Genomic DNA, 25,032 nt, shown 5'->3' on the forward strand with positions numbered 1-25,032 from the left:
GTCTGGGCTCCAAATCCTGTTTAAAATATATATAATAAAATTGTTTGTTCCACGTCAGTTTTTCTTGACTGGCACTCCCAGTCCCATTCTTTAAAGGTCAAATTTGGGTTGCTAATGATAAAACTAGGTAAACAGTATTTACATCAAACTAGGAAATGGCGTCAACATAAATTTGTTTTTGTTAGCAGAAATTTACTTATTACAGCTCTTTGTATGTTGTTGAAATAAGTACTCTGCAGAAAACCTGGTGTGTCAAATAATATTTTGGTGGCTTAAAAGAATATATAGGGGAAAGATCTGGATAGTAGATATAGTTTTGCAATTTAATCTCTGGGATTATTTTAATATTAAGGATGAGCTAAAATTCTAAATTTGACTAATATAGTTGAAAATTTGTAAAAATAAGCTGCTTCTTTACTTGTCTGCTGAGACCTTGGTTCAGGCTTTTGTACATTGTCCTGCAACAGCAGTGTTACCAGCCCCAAGCATTGAAAAATCATGAGATTGATTTAAAGCATGAGATTTTAAAATACAACAGATGTTTGGTTCTTTTATGCCTTCTGGTTTTTGAGCCTTCATGTTCTCAAACTTTGCTTCACAGCCATGAGGGCTAGAATTTTTTTTTTTTTTTTTTTGGTGAAAGTTTTAGGAACTAGGGCTTTTAAGAAAAACCAAATACTGTGATACTCGGGGGGGAAAATCATGAGAGTTGGCCATAGTACTATAGCTGATATTACACTGTCTTAGGTGCTAGTGATGAATGCAGAGAATGAAGCTCCCTGTACTATGGTTCTGGTCCCAAATCCATTACAATCAATGTTGGATCAGGTTTTATTTAGGTATTAGCAATGTCCACAATTGTTGCAAGGAAACATTGAACCCTGAAATTGGGTCCTAGTAGATTAAAAGTGTACTTTTTCTTAGCTATGTGTAATAATACTTTTCTCAGAGAATATAATATATTCATATAGAATTGATTATATCCAATTTATAACAAAAACTAAAAATGTTCTGTTTTGTACTGCATAGTCTGTCAGTTTAGCTTTGGCAAAGATGTGTCCCCATAAGGTTGTATTTTTTGCCTAGAAAGTGTATAACTTCTAAATTGTCATTCTATAACATCTAGTTTAGTATGAGAAATGTTAACAGTGGAATAACTAGACTAAATTAGAAGTGTTTGGAAGTGTGCATGAACTACATAATTGTTTTTATTTTTTCAGTAGCCACATGGCGGAAGATTAAAAGGAAAAAACATAAACATATAGATAAACTGTGCAAAAACAATGATAGTGTGCAGAGTGATAGTTTCAAGAGCTCAATAGAAAATCTGGTATTTTGCTGTGATTAATGACAGGATTAATGTTGTGACCTAAAAGAGTAGGATTGTACAGGATTGGACTCATTTTGTAACAGATGTAGAAAGAAAATGTCTAGGCAACATAAGGGAGAGGGCAGGTGACTATTGTGTTTTGATGGCCAGAAATAAATATCCTAATATGAGACAGTTTATGTTCATTTTAACAATAAATCGCTGTTTCTGCCCCTGATTGCGGTTAGATATAATCACACTTAGTGACATCCTTCTGGATTTATTTTGTCATACATTAGAAAATGTTGTAACTTTGATGGTGCAAAAAGAAAAGGAGTACTTGTGGCACCTTAGAGACTAACACATTTTTTTGAGCGTAAGCTTTCGTGAGCTACAGCTCACTGCATCCGATGAAGTGAGCTGTAGCTCACGAAAGCTTATGCTCAAATAAATGTGTTAGTCTCTAAGGTGCCACAAGTACTCCTTTTCTTTTTGCGGATACAGACTAACACGGCTGCTACTCTGAAACCTGTTTGATGGTGCAGTATTTCAAAGAGAAGAAATACAAAAGAATCAGAAACAAATAATTCAAAATAAATATGGAGATATCGCTTTATAATCTGCACATTACACCCTGACATTCTTTTGTACCAAAGCTAATCTCTAATGTGTGTCCCAGAGTTGCTTCCCCTTTATACATTTTAATAAAAAGCTAATTCTCCCTTCGATCCTGGAAGTGGTTGTGTTCTGCAAGCTGAAATGAGGAATTGTTGAGGGAGGGAAAGACACTATGTGTACTTTCATCTGATAGGATCTCAAAATGATTTACAGCTACTGCATATGCATGCAGCACTTGATAGACATTTCTGAGTGAAAGGCAGCTGGGAATGAGTGTTGCAGAACAGGGCAGGGAGAGGATATTTTGAACAAACTAAGGCACCCGACTTTCAAGAAAAATGCCATGGGATTTATGTCCATGAAGAGAATATGGGACTTCAATTTTATCAGCCAAAAGACCAAAACACAACTGACTTCATGGAACTCTAATTTACTTGCCCCTGAGGCATGAAGGACTGAGTTGGCGCTACTGAGATTTTTATCTGGATGGGTAATACCACAAGTGGGTCTGATTATAAGAATATCTTTTTCTGCACATAAAAATATATTTCCTTTTAAATCTTGTATGCCAAGTTTGGGAACCTGAAAAATCCCATTTTGTGTAATATGTATCTCAAAAAACTCTGAATTAATTTGTTTGTTCTGGAAGTGTGGATAAAACATATATGGTAAGGTATTATTATAGACCAGAGAAAGAACTATGGGTTGTAGAGTTGGTCTTCTTTTGCAGCCCCATGCCTCAGCACGATTGCTCCCTATAGTGTTTGATAGTGTTTTATCTAGTTTAGATGCAAGCAGTGGGGTTTATAACACTTCCATTGGGAAGGTGAGTACTTCTCAGTACAATAGATCTGTTGACATCTGTGCATATTGAACATGAGAGATTGTCACTCCACTATTTTGCATTTCTCAAAGCATCTATTGTACCTTACTATATTTACAATTGAAAGGGTAAAGTCTTACCAGCTGGTTAGAGGTTATTTTCCTTGCTGAATGGGGAAGAAGTTATGTTTAATAACTGTAATAACTGCAAAGGCAATTTGAATGTTATCAGTTTTCCTTTTGTTTTTGGCTTACATGCTGTTAAATTTACACCAAAGAAGCTTAAAGGAAGTTCTTGAAAAACAAATCAAACATATTTTTATATACTTTATGGTTCAAACCCACATAAAAATGACTTAGGACACATGAAAGACACAAATAGCACATTTATCAGGAATTTATGGCTAAAAAGTGAAGTCAGATTTTCTGCAGCTTTTATATTTTTAAGTGTGGGCTTCCTTTTGTAAAAATGCTAATCTATTTGTTTAAACTGCAGCATTTGGAGACTGGTTTGACTCCATTCACACAATTAGTGTGGTGGATTAAAGCTGTTTACCCATGTTAATGCAAAGATTGGGAAAATTAATGAGAGAACTACATTAGGTCCACGGATCCATCAGACTTCTTTCACTTCCAGGTTTTGATGATTTGCTGATAGTCTGACATTAAAGACAGCAGTTCACAGTTACCAATGAATTGCACCTCTGACCTCTCCTAATCTCTTCTAGTGTAGCCCCGTTCTTGTCTCTGCCATCACATGTCTCCAAGTGATTCTCCTATTGTATATCTGCACCGCATTGTAAATTCATGTCTGTGGGATCCAGGCTTCTGGACTCAGTGTTTCCAAGCCAGCGCTTGAGTGTCCACACAGCATTATAATTCTGGGTTTACAGTTGCTGGACCCAAGTCTCTCAGCCATGCTAATGCATCATACTGCGCTCTGCAGATCTTCTGATTCAGATCTGCGGTTTCAGCTGTGTCCATGTTGTAAAATGACAGGGCTTGGGCCTGAGTTACAAGGGAAATCAAGTATCAAAAGAGGGGTAGCCATATTAGTCTAGATCTGTAAAAGCGGCAAAGAGTCCTGTGGCACCTTATAGACTAACAGACGTATTGGAGCATAAGCTTTTGTGGGTGAACACCCACTTCGTCAGATGCAGGTTCTGACCAACACTCGTAGCAGGGTCCTAGAACTGGGTCCAGAGTGCTCATTGACCTGAGTCAGAGAGATTTGTGTGTGGACAGAAGGGGTGCTTGGGCTCAAACCTGAGTCAGACCCCAGGCTTAGTCTGCAATATAGAGCGTACTGCTACTCTCAGGCCTGGCCCTGTGTTGCAGTCCCTTGGTGTTAACTATGATTTCCTCAACAGGTCTGGCTTATGCTCAGATATACATTTGTGAAGAAGGAAATGAGATGGCTAGTGAATCAGTACACATGTTAGAATTTTATCTTGGCTTGTGGATGAACTTCTGGCCCATGTCTTTAAAAGAAAAAAGACACAAAACTTCAGTTAATACCAGATTTTCAAAAGATTTTCCAGTTCCCCTTTGAAATAGTCTTGTTTACACCGCTAACTATACTGGGAAAAGCTGATACTGTGCTTTATGTACCCTCCACTGATTTGCTGCCGTGATATGCTAAAATCTTGCTCCATGAGAGATAAGAAATCTTGCTTGTTTCAAATAAACGTGTATTATATTTTCAGTCAGAGCAGCTCTACAAAAACGTGCATTTTTTACTCTGCACACAATCTCTTGTTATAATTTTTTTCCCCAGTGGCACAGAAAATGTTGAATTGGTAATAACTTCCAGTCTTGCTCCCTGAGGCTTTTTTTTCCCTCTGTCTCATCAGTCAGCCTGTCTTTGGGGGTGTATGGCATGAGGGAGTTGCTGCTTACTTTACTTTGCAGCATTTAAACCTCTTACTGAGAAACTACAGTTGGCCTTTTTGGAAAGCTACTTGTCCAGCCTCGTGGCTGAAGATTAATTGAAATTATCAGTGGAGAAATTCATGGCCTGTAAAGGATTCTATGTACATTGGCTTATGCAAAATGTGGGCATATACACTAGTATCTAGAAAGAGAAGGCTGCCTTCACAGAAAGATGCATTTCTTATGTGGAGGTTGTGTGGAAGGTAGTAGTTGCTCTGTCTCTGTATGTCTACTTCAGACAGCACTTGTACAGCGTTCTAAAGGATCAGGAGAGTGTGCACAGCTGTACTGTATATGAGTACTTTGAGTTCAGCTAGATGGCACTAATATTCTTATTTTTGCCCCAAATAGTGCTATATTTTGCTTTTAAATATTGGTAGATATCATCTGAGTAGTTTTGTGTCTCCCCCAATGAAGTTCCACTTTTGGAGTTCGACCTGATTTTGGCAGTTGATTTCTCTCGCTTACCATATCTGGTTCTTACTAAAGGCTGTTGCAGGCTGGGTCCTCCAGTTGTTGCCCAGCTCTTCATTTCCCCCATAACCATTTACCAGATGTTTCCCTGAAGTATCCTCCCTAAGTCAGACAGCTGACACCACAGAGCATCTCTTCATCAGCTGAAAGAGTGAATGAACAGCTCTTGGACTGAAAACTGCACTCCCTGCAAGTGAAATAATGACAGAAGGAGTCTATAGTAAAGGTTGCTGCTCCAACCCATCTGAGCATTTCCAGGATGTTATTGAACCAGAATAATCTATATAGCAGTATTGTGTGTTCTGGCCTTGCTGCTGTTTTTGTCTATAATTTTCTTCTTCTGAGCCTCTCTGATATTCTACACAAATCTTTTGAACATAGGACGATCAACTGGTGAGAATGCATAATGGTTCCCTAGGGTAAAGTCTGGGCATGGCAGGACTCTGATACATTGATTGTGCCAACATAACAGTGCTGTGCTTTCTGTTTCTTTGCTTTTTAAAAATAAGTAGAGGAACAAATCTATTTCCTCGTTTGATCTCCAGAAACTAGTAATGATAAGGCAGCAATTATTAATGCACCAGCCAAGTGCCAGGAATCAGATGGATTGCTGGGGATTTGTGTCTGCCAGACCCCTTATTTTCCAGTTTTCTCACATGTAATATTACCATTAAATTTCTTATTTGTGTGTCTTGTATAATTAGGATACTGAAGAATTTCACTGTGGCTATTTAGTAATTGGGCTTCAGTGGCTAGTTGTAGTTAATATTGTATTTATTTGGTTACTTTTGATGGATACCAGTGATTGTAAAAAAAATTTTAATAGGGTGGCCCATACCTTAATATAGAAAATATATTTTGGACCACCTTCTCCTTGATTTGGGATTGTACAGACCACTTCCCCCTAGTTTTTCTTACAGCAGTTACTTACATGGAAAAGTAACGTTAAGAAAACCATTTAATGTATTTTTAGCTGCCTTTCAACACAATTTAACAGCTGAGAACAAGGAGGAAGAGCTGGCAAAATGTGACCAGGCAGTTTTTTTGTGGATTGCCAGCAAATGTTTGTGAACCACCAATAGCCCCAGTTTAGGAACATGTGTATTATAGTGGCTTGAAACAATGCACACAGATACACAAGATGTATTAATAAAAAAATGCATTTGCATATGTTAATTATTTTGTGTATTTTTTTTAAAGGGTGGATGATGTACCTCCTGGAATATCACTACTTCCTGATAATATTCTGCAGGTCCTGAGGCTTCAGCTGCTACAATGTGTCCAAAAAATATCAGATGGACTAGAAGAGGGGCAACAAGCCCTCTCACTTTTGCTTGTCAAATTCTTTATTATACTTTGCAGGTATTTATTTGGTTGGCTGCTGCTTTCACCAGTGTATTGTTTTGTCTGGGAAATCTTGATTCACTTAATGATATAGATAGAGATTTTTGATACGCATACAGTGTGACAAAACATTGCCCAGTAGAGACAGAGACTCTCCATATTGCAGTCAACACACATGGTATAATGAAACAAAAAACCAACAGTAATATGGATAAAGAAGACCACAATGAGAAAGGGATTGAATGGAGAAAATGACAGCATATTATTTGTAATTAAACTGTGTATATGAACTTCCAAATTTATGTTACATAACAGAAACAAGATTGATTTTTTTTTAAAGCAGATTGCTAATATGTTTTTGGCCATGAAATAATTTCCAAGGGAACTGTCCAGGGAAAGTTGATTCACATTCTTAACATATTTACATGTCCCTTAAATAGTTTAGGGAAATATTTTATTTTATATTACTGGCATCTTCTGAAACTTTGATCTTAATTTTTGTGATATTGCTTAACCATATACCAAACAACCATATAAGTAGAGGTCTAAAAATGTCCATTCCTTCAAAATTTTAAATTGTTCATTAACATAATTTAGAATACAACAGTTTTACCTCTAACAATGTCTATTGAGACAGAGCTGCTCTGATTTACACTCTGTGACTGTCCCCTGAGGAATATCTACAAAATGAGCAAAGCTCTCTCACTGGCCATGTCCACTCCTCAGTCACCTCCAATATGTCCTCAGGATGGGGTCTAGAAAGGACGCAGCTCTACTCTGGCCAGAGAAATCTCCTTTTCCTGGGGGCATTCCTCAGGAGCCATTTCCGACCCTGTGGTCCTTTCACCCTGCCAGAACAATGAAAAGGCACTGTATGGCAAGAGACAGTTGTGCCCAAATTGTGTTAAAATTCTAAGATAAGTTAAGGAAACAGTAGTAACTGTAGCTTCCTGTGCTTTGTCAATTTTAGTTAGTCATTTGGAAAAAATATCCTTGTTTGTCACTGAACTCTTTATTTTAGTTCACATGCCTCAAGGGTTGAGAAATATGTTTGTAACACCTACAGTATGCAAGCAGGAGTGGTTTTCTTTTGCCTTTTATGATTTGTTTAGTTTTCTAAAAATATACACTCAGATGCCTATCTTTTTTATAATTAAAACTGGTAATAGGCCTTTGGAAAACTCACTCGGAGTTTAGAAACCATTTGTGGCTAAGTCACCAGTTTTCTTCGTGATGTCAGAGGAATAATTGTTGTCTTCGGTATCAGATTCCATTTCTGAGTTCTTTGTTTATTTAGAATGCTCTGTGAATCAATTTAACTTCTGAAATCTGAGATTCCAGATAAAACAGACATGGCTGGAGCTCTGACTGTCCTCTAATTTTCTTCTAGCTGGAAGGCAAATATGTATAGTATATTAATGTGTGATGAATAAACATTACAGTGTATTATTTTTGTCGATATTTTAAAAATATTGACACTTGTGTATTTTATATTGAATGCTTAAAAAAAAAAAGCTTCAGAGGCCTGTTCAAATAATATTACAATATACAAACAACTGTGGCTCATGTTGCTCCTACAGAAATCTGGCTAACGTGGAAGAGATTGGGACTTGCTCCTACATTAACCATATCATCACCATGACTACACTCTACATTCAGCAGGTACGTGGAATTACAACTCTCATATACATTGCTGCTAGAAATACAGAAAGAGGATTGAGGGCTCAAGATTGGGAGCTAGGGGGTCTGGATTTTCTTCCTAACTCTGCCACAAACTTCTTGTGTGACTTTAGGCAGGTCACACATTCTTTCTGTACCTCAGTTTTCCATCTTTAAAATCAGAACAATAATACCTACCCACCTTATTGCAATGATTTGAGGCTTTTTATTTATATATACAAAAGGGCTTTACAATCCTTAGTTGAGAGTAGTCTAGAAGAGCCAAGTATTCAGAATTTATTCTAAGTTGGATGAGTGTAGAATTTAATAAAAAGGCTGAAGAGAAGGCTCAATCATTGCATGTTTATATGTAGCGATCCCTGTTCTTGATCAGTAATGCATTTTTTTTTCACGGCTTATTTACAAGCATCTGAAAAGTCTTAATAGAACAGTTTTAAAATGTGTTCTAAGCAATTGAAGTTAAAAGAATTATTTTAGAAGAATTGGTTTCTTTAGTTAGGAGGTGATTTCAATACTTCAGTTTATGTTGAAATGTCAGCCCTACTTAGGAAGTATTTGGGTAGGGAATATTTAAAATTATGGAGGTCTGTTCCCCACAGTGTACATGTGAAATTGTCATTAGCGTCAGTGAATGTTGTGCACGTATGTCATGGAGACAGTAGAACCTTTGAGTTGATGATTATTTTTAGTACACTGTATATTGCATATCTCAATAAAGCAGAAGGAATTAAAGCTTGGACTGGGATTTTCAAAGGAGCCTAAGCGAGACAGGTTCAAATGTGCCATTGAAAGTCAGTGAGAATCGGATGCCCAACACCCTTAAGGTCTCTGGAGAATCCCAGCCTTAACTCCGTCAGTGGACTTCTTTGTTCACAAAATTTGCGTTCCTAGAATCGTTCTGATCATAATTGTTTCTTTTCTCTCAGTTAAAAAGTAAAACAAAAGAGAAAGAAGTGGCAGATCAGTCGCCTGTAGAAGAGTTTGTAAGACATGCACTGGCTTTTTGTGAAAGTCTCTATGATCCGTATCGAAACTGGAGGCAGCAAATTGCAGGGTATGTATTTACCTTATATGGTAAATTCTAATATTGTAAGGATAATTTCTTTAAAATATTACTATAGCTCTATTTAATGGTTTCAACACAACCATGGTCACCCCACACCAAGCTGAAATGAGACATAATTACACTGATACACTTGTGCTCTTGCATTTTAGCAGCTACTGGTATTGGTAGCACTGAGGACTAGATTTGATACCAATAAGCTTCCCCAAAGGTACGTTCTGTATTGAAAACATGAATGAAGGAATCCAGAAAGTATCTCTTTGCACCAAAATCAATACTATGAAACAGACTGATAATTATTAGGGTTCTGTACTACACTGCCACTAAGAGTATTGGAGTACTAATCTATCCAATTCCATCAAATAAAAACCCAGTTTTGTTATTTGAAAGTTCTGGAGAGAATAGATAGCCAGGGTCCCAGCTGAGGACTTCCTGAGGTACATGTTTAGAAGCAGATTAGCAATGTATGCTTTATGCTGGGTTCTAATGACCTGAAATAGTGTATGATTTTGCTAGAGATGCTACCTGTTCCTTTATTTTAGTACTAAAAATAGAGATTGAGAGGAAATAATTAATCTGTTACAAATCTTTACATATTCCTGCTTACTTTTAAAACATTTATTAAACATTTCAAGTATACAAATTATTGTTTACAAAACAGATGTTATTTTGTTAGCATTATTGTGATATTCATTACTTCAGTGTCAAAACAAAATTTAAAAGGCTCTGCATTTAGTTGGAAGCTGTTGCACTATGACCTCCATAGCTGAATCAAATATGTGCCCAATCTTCATCTGAAAATTTACTAGTAATAATTTCTTATAGTGGCTTTCCTATTTTCCCAGAAAATGGTGCCTTATGAATCCATCAGTTTTTCCAAGGGATAACAAAAATTTCCCTACTACAACTGCCCAAAATATGGGGAAAGGAAGGAGATAAGTGGAGGAAAACAATAGAGAGCTCCTTATCAAATAAGATCCAGTCAACGGAGACCTCAGGCCCTGAGAGGTGTTCTAGTGAGGCTCTGAGTACTTCAAGAACCATGAAGCATGTTAAGACTCCAACTAAGTCCCATACCTCAGCAGAAAAGGGCTTAGTACGAAAGAATACTACTACTAAGAGACGAGCTTCACTGGAATCAATCAACTGTGGAAAATGTACCTTTCAATGGCCAGAAGCTTTTGCAGATTCTGTGGATGACTCACTTCATAACCTACTCTAGGGCAACACTTAGGTTGTTAGGGATATACATGCCTGCAAAAGGAAGTTTAGCATGTCTCAATCAGCACAAAGATCCTGCCCTGCTCTATTTCCCACCTGGAAGCACTGGCTTAAGAGGCTGAGGTTTTCAAAGAAAAAGCCTGCAACTACCTTGACTGCTTTATCCCAGCCTTCATCATGCAAACGCCAGTTTTGCTGGTTTGGTCATGAGACCAGACCACCCAGTTACTAGGTTTTATCAGCTGCACGACACAACCCCCCTTTCTCAATTTGGTCACTTCCTCTCTATTTCATCAAAGATGGGAAGGTATAACATTGGACAAATGAGTATTGGAGGCCATTACTTCAGGTTATACTATCCAATTTACCTCCACCCTACCGTTTCAACCTCTTTCCCCATCCCTTTTCAGGGACCTCTCTCAGAACAGTTGCTGACACAGGAGATCTCATCACTCCAGAGTCTAGGAGCCATAGAGCCAGTTCCACTTCAATACAGAGGAAAAGGGTTCTAGTCAAGATATTTTCTGATATCTAAGAAAAATGAGGGTTGGAGGCCAATAGTACGTCTCAGGCAATTGAATAAGTATGTCCAACATTTGAAATTCAGAATGGTTTTCCCTAGCAGTTATAATTCCCTTCCTGCAATTTGGCAACTGGTTTGCGACCTTCAACCTCAAAAATGTCTATTTCCACATAGTACTTCATCCTTATCACAAAAGATTTCTTCATTTCACTTTCAATTGCAATCATTACCCATATTGGGTACTACACTTTTTGGCCTTTCATCTGCCCCCATTGTATTCTCAAAAATCATTGTAGTCATAGCGCCATACCTCTGTCATCTAGGAATAACTGTCTTCCCTACCTCAATGACTGGCTTCTCAAGAGTCGGTCATATCATGAGGTATGGTCAAGCAGTTCAAACAAGTTCAGGAAGGAAGATAAATCTTGAGAAATCGATCTTGACCCCCTACCCAACAAAATATTTTTATAGGAGTGCTTCTGGATTCAGTAATCAGCAAAGTTTATCTCGCACTTGACAGATTCCTTGCTTTAAAGAGCCTTATACAAAGCGTGTATGTAGCTCAGCCCTCAAGTTCCAGCAAGGACATGTCTGTAGCTGTGGGACGCATGGCAGCTTGTGTTTTTGTGACGCAACCTGGCATTTTGTATCTTTGACATCTCCAGGGGTGGCTCAGTACTGTTTTTGTACCCAACAAACACAGATATCTGTATCCAGTCAGATTCTACAGTCACTCACCTAGTGGATGAATCCATCCAAAATTTATGCAGGAATCCTGTTCAGCTGGAATCCCCCTACGTTCTTATTAACATTGGATGCTTACCTTTTTGGGATGGGGAGCCCATTTGGACCCATGCACAGCCCAAGGCAAATGGTCACAACAGGAACAGCTCTTTCACATCAACCTGTTGGAATTAAGGGCTGTCAGAAATGCTTGCCTCCACTTTCTTCCCTTACTCAAAATCAAGTCCAAAAAGATCATGCCAGACAACATAGCATGTGTGTAGTATATCAATCATCAGGGCAGAACACGTTCCCCCTCACTCTGTACCAAAGCGATAAAGCTTTGGAACTGGCGCATAGCCAAGCGGAGAGTCATCTTGGCTTCTTACCTCCCATGGATACAGAACACCATGGCAGATGACCTGAGTAGTCTTTCCAAATGACGAATGGGAGTTGGACTCTCGTGTCCTCAACAAAATATTCCTAGCTTGTGGATTTCCAGAGGTCAACCTTTTTGCTATAGCAGCAAACACAAAGTGTAGGAAATTCTGTTTTAGATGGAGATTCAATTCCCAATCTCTAGGAAACGCTTTCCTCATTACATGGTGTGATGGGGTGTGCTTCCTACACTGGCCCTGCAAGATTGGATTTAGGCCAGGTGGGCCAAATCAGCTAATTAGTCTGCGAACGGGAGCTTTAGGCTGGAGGTAGCTAATTAATGAGAACATCACGTGTGAGGGATAGGTGAGGCTTCTACAATAGACAGGAAATTGGAAGCAGAGGAGGGGGCAGAAGTCTGCAGTCACTCCCTGGGAGAAGGAAGGAATGTTTGGGGGCTGCAGAGATGAGTTGCCTGAAGTTACTCCCTGGGAGAAGGGAGTGAAAAGACTGGCAAACCCCGGGGAGTGGTGAAGGCAAGGATTTATGGAAGCGGCTCAGGGAAAGGCAGCAGGGAACAGACCTTGGCTGCTGTGTAGAGGATCCCGAACTGGAACCTGCAGTAGAGGATGGGCCCAGGATTCCCCTGCCAGCCACTGCAGGAGTGGTATAGTGAGGCAGTGAAGGAGAAGATTGCCTGAGACTACTGGAGAGCAGGAAAGTTCATACAGTTCCCCCCTCTGTCCCCCCGGGAAAGGGGAAACCACAATAGCGTTTGGAGGGCTGAGTGATGAAGAGGACAGCTGCGGGTCCTGAGAGCGAGAGAGAGGCTACAGAGGAGAAGCTAATGGGATGTAACCAATGGAAGAAGCATTGGCCTCTCTGAGCTAATCCTTAGAACTGCCAGGACTTGGCGCCATCCAGTGGTGAGTAGAGCAACCTGTTACACATGGACAAAGGGTATTTTCTGTGCATATCCTCCAACTCCATTGCTCTTAAATGTCCTTAAGATCAGAAAGGACTAAACCAAAGGCATTTTGATTGCACCAACTTTGCCAAGAAAAGTTTGTTTTCCTTATTTCTTCAAACTCACCTCTTGCCCTCTGTGGTGGCTCCCGATCAAACCTCGACTGTTGTCTCAGCTTGTGGGTCAGACGCTTTACCCCAGTTTTAACATCCTGCAACTACGAGCTTGGTTCCTTAATGGTTCTCAGGCCTAGAGATCACATGTTCATTGGAAGTACAAAAGATACTCTTAAATAGCTGAAAGGAATCCACTAGACATATTTACCTTCAGAAGTGGAAAATATATAACCTTTGGTGTAACTGGCGCCTTTTTTGCCCCATCCGGTTGTCTCTTTTCTCAGTCTTGGATTACCTATTGGAATTGAAAAATTAAGGCCTTTCTGTGAGTTCCGGCAAGGTTCATTTCGCAACAGTAACAGCTTTCCATATGCCAGTGGAAGGTTTCTAGGTATTTGCTCATCCAACCATCACAAGATTCCTAAGAGGACTTATTAATCTTTTTCTGCATATTAGAGCCCCTGCACTGCTTTAGGATCTCAGCCTGGTTCTTAACTGTCTCATGAAACAACTCTTTTTTTAGCCATTAGCAATGTGCTCACTGTTACATCTGTCTATGATGAAGACAGTCTTCTTGGTGGCAATCACTGCTGCTTGAAGGATTGGGATGACTTTAATGGCAGACCCCCCCTTTACTTTGTTCTCCAAGGAGAAGGTATCCTTACAGCCTCATTGAAAGCTCTTACCTAATGCATCTTCTGAATTTCATGTCAACCAAGCTAGTCACCTTCTGTTTTTTCTTTTTCCCTAAGCTGCATGAGTCTACACAAAAAGTCTGCTTTTTATACGCTAAACGTTGAGGGTGTTAGCCTTTTACTTGAACAGAGAGACTGCTAGACTCTTTGTTTCTGTAGCAGATAGACCTAAGGGAGTGCCAGTCTGGCAGTCTCCGCTCAGAGACTTTCTGAATTGATCTCTGGATGTATTATTGCCTGTTACCGTTTTGCTGAGGTTACACCTCCCCTAAAAGTGACTGCATGCTCTGTTAGGGATCACAGTCTACATCTGTAGCTCTACTCAAAAATGTTCTGGTTGCTGAAATCTGTAGGGCTGCACCATGCTCCTCAGTGCCAGTGTTTTCCGACCACCAAGCCCTAATTCATGCTGCAAGATCGGATGTGGCAATAGACAACGCAGTCCTTTCTTCAGTGATGGACTCTTTTCTGAAATTTCTGCCCCCTTAAAGGGTTACTGCTAGGAAGTCACCAAAAGTCGAATACCCGTGAGGACACTACTTGAAGACGAAGGAGAGATTTAGATAATGGCATACAGAGTACACTTATAAAGTTTGCGGACGTTGCCGAACTGGGAGGGGTTGCAAGTGCTTTGGAGGATAGGATTAAAATTCAAAATTATCTGGACAAACTGGAGAAATGGTCTGAAGTAAATAGGATGAAATTCAATAGGGACGAGTGCAAAGTACTCCGCTTAAGAAGGAACAATCAGTTGCACACATACAAAATGGGAAATGAATACCTAGGAAGGAGTACTGCGGCAAGGGATCTGGGTGCCATAGTGGATCACAAGCTAAATATGAGTCAACAGTGTAACACATGTTTGCAAGAAAAGCAAACATCATTCTGGGATGTATTAGCAGGAGTATTGTAAGCAAGACACAAGAAGTAATTCTTCCGCTCTACTCAGTGCTAATTAGGCCTCAACTGGAGTATTATGTCCACTTCTGGGTGCCACGTTTCAGGAAAGACATGGACAAATTGGAGAAAGTCCAGAGAAGAGCAACAAAAATGATTAAAGATCTAGAAAACATGACCTATGAGGGAAGATTGAAAAAATTGGGTTTGTTTAGACTGGAGAAGAGAAGACTGAGAGGGGACATGACAGCAGTTTTCAAGTACATAAAAGGTTGTTACAAGGAGGAGGGAGAAAAATAGTTCTTAAATTCTGAGGCTAGGACAAGAAGCAATGGGCTTAAATTGCAGCAAGGGTGATTTAGGTTGGACATAAGGAAAAGCTTTCTAACTCTCAGTGGTTAAGCACAGGAATAAATTGCCTAGGGAGGTTGTGGAATCTCCAGCGTTGGTGATTTTTAAGAGCAGGTTGGACAAACACCTGTCAGGGATGGTCTAGAATCTAGATAATACTTAGTCCTTCCTTGAGTGCGGGGGACTGGACTAGATGACCTCTCAAGGTCCCTTCCAGTTCTGATTCTATGATTCTGTACTTCAGACTCTGTGATTCTTATATTTTTGCAGGACACACGAATTCTGGTTTCATGCATCCAGACATTAATTGACACCACAGTTCACATGGTGGTCCTTCTCCATACTACAAAAGTATTTTCAAATTTAACATGTCTAACGCATCTTATTGTCTCATGGTTTGTGCTTATACATTTTAAATGGGTAGGAGTTTTCACTCTCATAATGTTTTTTTAATTAAGGTACAGAAGTTGACAATGAATCATAAGAATTAGATACTATAGAAACAATATTCTATAACAATAGTTACCTGAATGTGTAAAATATGCAATTTAAATACATTTGTACATGCAAACAAATACATATCACCTACCCATGTATTATAAAGGAAAAGACTGAACATTTATCTAGAGGGAGATCGATTGCAACTGATACACTTCAAGCTCTCAATGTCTTTCTCTGTTCTGAAAACTGAGCTATTTTTTCTGAATTGGTAGAAGATGGAAGCCAGAATGAACAGAGAGAAGTATGACAGAAGGAATCATTTTGGTTTTATGAGATTAAAATGCTAATATAATCACTGTTGAAATAAAAATTTAAGAGCAGTATCAGAGAGTAATTTTCCTTAAAATTAAATTTTTTCCATAATAAACCCCTCATAAAGTTTCTTGCCTATTTTCAAATTGCATGGTGTAGAAAGTTGGTGGCTTGGTTGCTGTAATTAAGATCAAATAACAGATTTCTCTTTTTAATAAATCAAAACCATATTGTAAATGTTAAGCCATTTTAAGTGTGGAGCAGCGAACACACGACTAGCTGTGACTCAGTTTTCAGGATGAAAACACTTATTCTTTCTTTTTGATCTTGTGGGATAAAGATACTGTAGTTTGTTTCTGCAGTGTATTTATGACCTATGCAGAAATAAACATTGGTGCCATCTCTAACTTCTCTCATGTATCATTTTTTTGATTGTAGGCGACTCTTGAGCAGTGTTGAAAAGAGCAGACAGAAGTATAAACCGGCCTCCCTCACAGTGGAATTCATCCCTTTCTTTTACCGTAAGTACTATTGAAAGTGTGTGTTACTGATTACCTTTCAAGGAACAAATTTCTTGGTGCCATAGTTCTAGTCCCACTGTAAACATTTGATAAGTGCCAAAAGCCACTTGCTTCCTTTCCAAGGTGAGGGCTTATTGAAGTTTGATCTACCTCTTTTTGTACCAAAGAATTTGGCTTTGTTTGGAGTGCCATCATGCCATCATCATCCGTGGTATTGTGGACTTTCTCAGTCTGGATCATTCAAGCATTTTCATGGTGCAGCGTACCATATTTTAACAAAGAAATGGTCTCATGGCTCACCTACTGTCTCATTTGCTGTGGCGCATGCAACCTGCCTTTCCACATGTGTTCACATAACATCGCTGTGGCAACAGCAGAAGTTATGGCATGGAAAAGTAATATTAGGAGAGTATTTATGTATTTTCAGTGTTTTAGCCACTGGAAAAAAGGAAAGCCAGAATCATGTAACCAGCAAATGCTCCTTGGACCATAGTTTGGTAACGTTGGTGCTAAGCTATGTTTCTTCTGGTCAAGTCATTAAATGTAGCTGTGACAACTGTGTATTTTAGAGTTCAAACGTTCTTAGCGTTACAAATGGCTTCAGGAGAAACCAAAAGGGGAGACCCTCAAGAGCCATGTACTGTACTTTGAGACACCATTACATAGACTGATATGTCTAGGACATACAGTAATTGTAGGACACTCTACAAAGTTTTGTCCTGTTCTTCAAAGGTAGGAAGTACTATGCAAAAGAGCTTTGTGGATGAATGGCAACAGAATATCCCGAACTCAACACCCTGAATTGTTAAATGCGCTCAGCTGCATGCGGCCAAAACATTTGTTGATGTCGCATAACTGCCAATAACTGCCTCCTCTGTTAGTTTGTATCTACTGACAGATGAAACCTCCCATGTTCTGTTCTTGTCCGAGCTACTTTTTTTAGTCATCTCTTAGGCTTTGTCTACACCAGAAAGGGTTTGCATGACACAACTATGTCAGCAATGCAGGTGCAGCTTGTATCAGCAAAAATAGTTATTTTGCTGGTATAGTTTATATCAGTTCCCCAAACAAAATAAACTGTACTGGCAAAAGGACACTTTTGCTGGTACATCTGTGTCTACATTAGTGCTTTTGCCGACATAGCTGTGTTGGTTGGGGAGGGTGATTTTTTTCACACGTCTAACTGACATAGCCATGCGAACAAAACTTTTAAGTGTAGGCCAACTGACTTCAGCCTTCTAAAACAGTTTTTCTCAGATTTTGTTCAGATAGTTCTTCCTATTAATAACTTACAACAATAAGGTTTTTCTTTTTATGCATAAACAAGAAAATGATATGCTGTACATGAAAGTTTAAAAAAAAAAAAAAGCTGTATATGCAATGGATGTAATCTCCCTGTTTTAGGCCCAGATTCAGGAAAGCCTCTTTATTCAGGACAGTGGAGACTGAATTGAATCCATTGGCGCTTAAGTGCATATCTAAGTGCTGTCCTGATTTGGTGCCTTAATGAATGCTCCCTTACATTTCTTTCTGATAATAAAACCAATAAATCCTTGTGAACAAATCTCTGCTGTTGCCCAGTTCATTTATCCACCCATCAAAGTTCCCTGTATAGTTGAAGATGAGTTTTGTGTTTCTTCATTTCTCATAAGAAGGAATTGATGGTAGAGGCAGTTACTGCCTATTATGCCTCCCTAGTGGGTAAGAGGAACAACTGGCATATGAGTCATGTTCTAAGGTTGAGGTGTTTCAGCCTAATTATGGGCAGAAGCCATGTATTGAAGAGTGGGGATCTGGTATAAATGCTACCTTCTGTGAACAATGATTGCAGGTAATCCTTTTTTTTTTTTTTTTTTTTTCCCCCCTTTGTATGTATGGCAAAATGCACTAGTGTGTAAGAGCAAAAGAGAAGTGCTTAGAATGAACTTGGAGAAATAAAAATAGCTACCAGCACTTCATCAGGTTGGAGTACTTCTCCATACACTGTTAAAGTGGGCTGATGGTTTTAGTATATGCTTGGCACTAATGTTAAGCTAGTTCCTCTTACATAGACGTGGTTTTTTATTTTAGCCTGCATTGAATTATTCTGGTATTTTTCATTTGTTTTTTGTTTGACTATTTAGGCTCTTCAAAAGTGACATTTTAACTGCTGGCTTGTGACATTATTGGAAGTTTCTTACAGGGCTAATTCCAAACAAAATAATCCTTTGTGGTTTAGGTTGCAGCTCCTCTGTGTGTCTATGGTTATTGCTATAGCAACAAGTTCCAGGTTAACATTTACTGCTCAGAAAAATTCCTAAGGCTGTTTGTAAGTGGTTTATGTCAAGTTACGGTATGAACAAAGATGCAGGAAAAGGGGCCTGTGAATACCACTATTGCAATCAATAGTTTTCCCAGTGACTTTTGAACTGGAGCAAGATCAGGCAGTTTGGGACTGTTTCAGCTGCACTGAAATCAGTGCGAGCCTTTCAATATTGGATTTTTTTAAGCCTGTTTATAAGTGGTACTTCATGTTCTTTTGAGGAGAGAGATTAAAAGATATGAGTCTCCTTACTTTGGGGGACACAAATCACTTTTTCTCTTATTTCAATAGAATGCTTTCAAGAAAGTGAACATCTCAAGGAAAGCCTCAAGTGTTGCCTGCTACATCTCTTTGGAGCCATTGTGGCTGGTGGACAGGTGAGGAGAATATTGGAAAATATTATAAAGTAATCTCAGCTATTACAACCTGTAGGGTTCATCTTCTGTTCCTCATGAAAACTTTATGGTTTATGGATTATAGGGTATCTATCAAAAGACAAGAGTGTATTGCAGAACAGACTGTATCAACAATTGAATATGGATTAGTTGGTTGTGTGTATTACTAGGATTGGGACTTCATTGTGCTTAGTGCTACGTAAGACCACTAAGAGACAGTTCCTGCCCCAAAGAGAAGTCGGGAGTTGTAATAACTGTATGCACGTGTGTATATGTGTCCTCCTTCCATGGACATAGCTATTGCCTCTCGCGGAGGTGAATTAACTACACCAACGGGAGAAAATCTCCTGTTGGTGTGGTAGCATCTTCACTGAAGTGCAACAGCAGTGGTGCTGACACAGCGTTTTAAGTGTAGACCCACCCTAAAACTAAATATGTTTTTCTCTGCTGGCACAATGAGCATAGTGTACTAAATTAAAGGAGTGTTTATGTCTGCTCGGTGCCAAGAAATTTAGAAAGGAGTACAAGAATAGACTGGAATTGCAGTGTGCTTCCACTAAATCATTTGGTCTGGCATTGCTGAGGAAGGAATTTGAAGTATACCTGTGTAGCATAAGTGGCACAGAATATATGGGTGGGAAAGGGGAAATGAGATCAGATGAGGAGTGGGATTAATCACTGATTTGGATTTGATTTGAACATCAGTCTCCTGTTCAGAATTTCTTGGATACAGCTTTGAAAAAAATGTTGCTGTCTGATCATGTGATGCTATAATGTGTCATGCCCATTCTGTCAAGTCATGTGATAAATATTCAAAAGCAGCCTGCTAGCTGGGGCTTGGCGTGAGTGAGCACCATTTTAATTTTTTTTTAAATAACTGACAGGAGGGAGGGATGGGAATTTCTTCTTTCTGTGCAAGTCTAGTCCAGTACAGTCTGACTGCAAATTATAAGAAGACACCTGTCGAGGCAGAATAAGGCACTTTGATGCTTACCCGGTTTATCTTGTAAAAGGTTAACAGAGAGCACTGTGTCTTTAGAATAGTAACCCAACCTCAAACAAAAACACCACCGGGAGCTCTGGAACAATGTGCAGAACAGAAGAGGCCTTAAAAAGAAGATCAATTCTCCCTGAGCAAAGAGAATTTTCATGGTCCTTGCTCACCACTGTAATACAGTATGTACTTCAATCACAGATAAAGATTGCTCTGGGTAATACAGGAAGGCTAGTGTTCTTAAAATGTTTATCATTAGTTAATTCTGTTTTAGGTTAAAATTCTGAACCAATTGAGAAATTTGGGGATATGTGAAAATGGGGGTCTGTATGAAAGTCTGAACTTAAACTGTACTCTAAATTCTGCTATGGCAAAAGATGTATTACACAATAGAATATGTATATTATCAGTATCGCTTTGAATAATTCAAATGCATACTAAAATTAAAAGCCTGTAACCAAAATAAGTATCCCTTTCACATTGAAATCAATGTATATTAGACATATGGCTAAAGAATATTAATTTAAAAACAGGAGTAAAAAAAAAAAAAATCCTAATCCCCCCACCCCACTCCAAACCGTGCTATTTCACCTTTAAGGTTACAGGTTTAAACACCAAAAGTCAAGATATGCAAAAGCTGAGGTTTAGACATTGCATACATTTATGTATAACATGAGTGTTAATGTTACTAGAAAATTTTTATTGCATTTCTTTCAGAAAATTTTTATTAAAATATCTAACCCTAATGTGTCATTAACAGGTTTTTTTTGTCTGTACATATATTATGTATTCACGATATATAAATATATCCTTTGAAGCCATTAGGCCTAACTGAGTTGAATGACCAGGATTTGGCCCAAAATATATATTATTCAACACAATCATAGTTGACTGAGGAGCTAAATTAAAAATGCTCTTATTAGTACTATATTTATTAGAGTTCAGATATCTTGCATGATGCAAAAATGAAACTTGTTGATTTTAAGTATTGGAAGAGGCTAGAAATCCTCAGATTAAAGTACAATTCTTTTTATTGTGGATTTCAGAGAAATGCTCTTCAAGCCATATCTCCTGCCACCATGGAAGTCTTGATGCGTGTTTTGGCAGACTGTGACACCTGGGATGATAGGGATCCTGAGGAAGTGAGCAGGAAGGCAGAGCTGACTCTTAAGTGCCTGACAGAAGTAGTGCATATCCTTCTCACCAGTAGTTCAGACCAGCGGCAAGTGGAGACCAGTACCATACTGGAGAACTACTTCAAGTTGCTTAATTCAGACCATTCAGCATTGCCTAACTCCAGGAGATCCAGGCAGTGGGAGAATAGGTTCATTGCACTACAGATCCAAATGCTGAGTGAGTGATATATCCAGACAATTCCTCTAAATCTGTTTTGTTAAAATTTTCTTAATTTTTTTAAATGAAGTGATTTAAGCAAGTATAAGTGTAATTATTCAAGTGTGTTTTCACTGTTATTTAGGTAAGAAATTGAGTATTTTTTTCTTGTTGAAATTGATTCAAATATGTGCCAATTTGCTTTTAATTCAAAAAAATATTAATCAGAATGTACTGGTTACTTTTTGGCTTCAGGATGTCAGCCTACAAACAGTTTAGGGGCAACAAAAAAAGATTAGAAGATCTAGTACCTGTTATGGACTTCCACTGAAAAGTTATTTGACAACAGCTTCCACACAACAGTATCTGGGAGATTTCAGTTAACCCCTATAAAAGGGATAAAAAGGGAATACTGGAATATTTGAGCAATTCCAATGTGGTAGCTATTTGTAATTTTTAGTTGTGTAATTGGAATTATTGCATAGAACCATAGAAATATAGGACTGGAAGGGACCTCGATAGGTCATCTAGTCCAGTCCCTTGCACTGAGGCAGGACTAAGTTTTATCTAGACCATTCCTGACAAGTATTTGTCTAACTTGTTTTTAAAAACTTTCAGTGATGGAGATTCCACAACCTTCCTAGGTTGCATACCTTAGATGAGACAATAGTCTTAAACCATAGGATATAATTCATTGGTTTGCATTTATTTATGATTTGTATTTTTTAAAGTTGATGTAGAGAATGGGAAGACGTAAATAAGGGCATTTCTTGCCCACCAATACTTTCATTTTCTCAATGTTTTGATATCTGTGTGAGATGATACTGTGACTATTGGCAAACAAAATAAGACTGCTTCAGAATGTTGAGGAATAACTGGCTGATGAGGAAGCAAATATTTATACGTGTTTTAAATAAGAAGGCATGCTTTTTATATACGTGCAAATGACAGTGATTTTAAACTGAGTCTCAGAACAATTGAAGCTATTCTGTAGCTGAAGTTTCCTCCAGATACATAGTAGACTACATGTTGGTTTCTGCTGCTTCAGAATGTTTTGCTCAAGGCCTGGTATTTTATGCTGGAATTCACTTCCGTGTTTATCAAAGCATTCATAATTTAACTGCTTCTCAGTGCATAAAATTTTTCCATGGAGCCTTCTATGTAGTGTTTCTAAATTTGTCAACAGTATAATGTTTTAAAAAAAAAATGCTTAAGGATTAGTGTAACTATTTATTTTTGTGATTTTTATTTTGATAGACACCATCACAGCCATGTTAGACTGCACTGATAGGCCTGTTCTGCAGGCCATTTTCCTTAACAGTAACTGCTTTGAGCATCTCATCCGATTGCTGCAGAACTGCAAGGTACATTTTTTTCCATAATTAATAACTTCTTATTTCTGATCTCAGCAAAATGTCATGCTTCTTGTAAGAGTGCAGCTGTGTAAATCATCTTTGTATCTTGGCTCTAAATTAAATATAATCCTTGAGAGTATCAAGTATTGGACTTGTACCACTGACCTGGTGAATGTTTCAGAAGCTATAAATATGTGTAATTTATGAAGTAGAAGTACATCTTGTCTTCAAAATACATTAACCATAATAATACAATATGCTTGTATTGATGATAAGGCACTAAGTAGTGAATGCTCACAATTTCTCTTTGAGAAATGCCTGTATATACTCTAATCTGTCTCTAACTTTTGTTTAGCTTGGTGTCAAAATCAGTCTTTCATACTACGAGAAGTCACTTATAACTGTTAGCAGATGGTGGATTGATTTCTAATTTCAGGGATGCATTTCTCCATTTCATAGAATCGTAGAAGATTAGGATTGGGAGAGACGTCAGAGGTCATCTAGTTCAACCCCTTGCTCAAAGCAAGACCAACTCCAATTAAATCATCCCAGCCAGGGCTTAGTCAAGCCAGGTCATAAAAACCTCCAAGGATGGAGATTCCACCACGTCCCTAGATAACCCATTCCAGTGCTTCACCATCCTCTAGTGAAATAGTTTTTCCTAATATCCAACCTACACCTCCCTCACAGAACAAGGAGTGATGGTCTCAAGTTGCAGTCATCTACCACCACTGAGAACAGCCTAGCTCCATTCCCTCTGGAACTCCCCTTCAGGTAGTTGAAGGCTGCTGTCAAATCCCCCCTCACTCTTCTCTTCTGCAGACTAAATAAGCCCAGTTCCCTCAGCCTCTCTTCATAAGTCATGTGCCCCAACCCCCTAATAATTTTCATTGTCCTCTGCTGGACTCTCTCCAATTTGTCCACATCCTTTCTGTAGTGGGGGGCCCAAAACTGGACGCAATACTTCAGATGAGGCCTCACCAGTGCCGAATAGAGGGGAATAATCACTTCCCTCAGTCTGCTGGCAATGCTTCTACTAATGCAGCCCAATATGCCTTTAGCCTTCTTGGCAACAAGGGCACACTGCTGACTCATATGCAGCTTCTCATCCACTGTAATCCCCAGGTCCTTTTCTGCGGAACTGCTGCTCAGCCAGTCGATCCTCAGCCTATAGCAGTGCATGAGATTCTTCCCTCTTAAGTGCAGGATTCTGCACTTGCCCTTGTTGAACCTCATCAGATTTCTTTTGGCCCAGTCCTCGAATTTGTGTAGGTCACTCTGGACCCTATCCCTACCCTCCAGCATATCTACCTCTCCCCCAAAGTTTAGTGTCATTCGCGAATTTACTGAGGGTGCAATTCATCCCATCATCCAGATCATTCATGAAGATGTTGAACAAAACCGCCCCCAGGACCGACCCCTGGGGCAGTCTGCTTGATACCAGCTGCCAACTAGACATCGAGCCATTGATCACTAGCCAGCTTTCTTAAAAAAAAAAAATCACTGGTGTTCAGTTGCAAGGGTTTCAGAATATTTGGTCTGAATTCCTGCATAGCTGAGATTAGGAATGAGTTTAATTGGTTACAAAATGCTCTTCTTGGATGCCTTTTCTTTTTAGAAAGGACATAGTATTCATATTTTCTACTTTCTCTGATTCCATATTAATCCCAGATGACCATTGATTGTAAGCCAGTGCCTTTCACTGAAGTTGTTATGCTTTTATAAGATAAATTTTTCCCAAATAAAAAACGACATAAATATGAATACTGCTTAACTTCCTGGAGTTTTATATTTCATTTCTATTTTGTCTTCACAATGCATGTTGTTGACGTGGCTGTATTGAACACTTCTAGATAATTTCATGCTAACTAGAATGTGTGAATTATTGTCCATTTAGTTAGAAAATATTTGAATGCAACAGTACTTTAAAATGCCCACGTGTACATTTTGACCTAGTCTTTCTTTCTTTGATTTAAGTCAGGGACAAAATTCTGATTGACTTCAGTGGGAACCGCATTGAGTGTGGTGTTTAGTTTGTGTTTTTAACTTCTTTTAAAAGTACTTTCCAATGTTTTTTTGCATTTCCTTTTGGGAGTCTGTACCTCTCTACTAATCTTATACTCTTTGCAATGCTGCTATAAAAGAGAGATTTATGTTTTTCTAGCCTGATTCTTACATTATCATACAATGGTATTATTTAGCTGGTTCATGGGCACTCTAGGCCTGCTCCTACTCCCACTGATGTCAAACTCCCATTGACTTCAATG

The 25,032-nt window shown here is 38.7% G+C and overlaps 1 protein-coding gene across 3 annotated transcripts in view; it reads left to right on the plus strand.

Annotated features, from left to right (window-relative positions):
• The window catches only part of NBEAL1 (neurobeachin like 1), a 126,262-nt gene that overhangs the window by 16,426 nt on the left and 84,804 nt on the right, over positions 1–25,032 (plus strand). For all 3 annotated transcript variants that reach the window (XM_043525735.1, XM_043525736.1, XM_037913057.2), the window contains exons 4-10: positions 6,356–6,517; positions 8,080–8,161; positions 9,106–9,233; positions 16,305–16,387; positions 18,981–19,066; positions 21,125–21,431; positions 22,668–22,774. In XM_043525735.1, coding sequence (XP_043381670.1) covers positions 6,356–6,517; positions 8,080–8,161; positions 9,106–9,233; positions 16,305–16,387; positions 18,981–19,066; positions 21,125–21,431; positions 22,668–22,774 — 955 coding nt within the window. The remainder of the gene's footprint in view (positions 1–6,355; positions 6,518–8,079; positions 8,162–9,105; positions 9,234–16,304; positions 16,388–18,980; positions 19,067–21,124; positions 21,432–22,667; positions 22,775–25,032) is intronic.

Source organism: Chelonia mydas, chromosome 11, assembly GCF_015237465.2.
Source record: "Chelonia mydas isolate rCheMyd1 chromosome 11, rCheMyd1.pri.v2, whole genome shotgun sequence".
Lineage (NCBI taxonomy): Eukaryota > Metazoa > Chordata > Testudines > Cheloniidae > Chelonia > Chelonia mydas.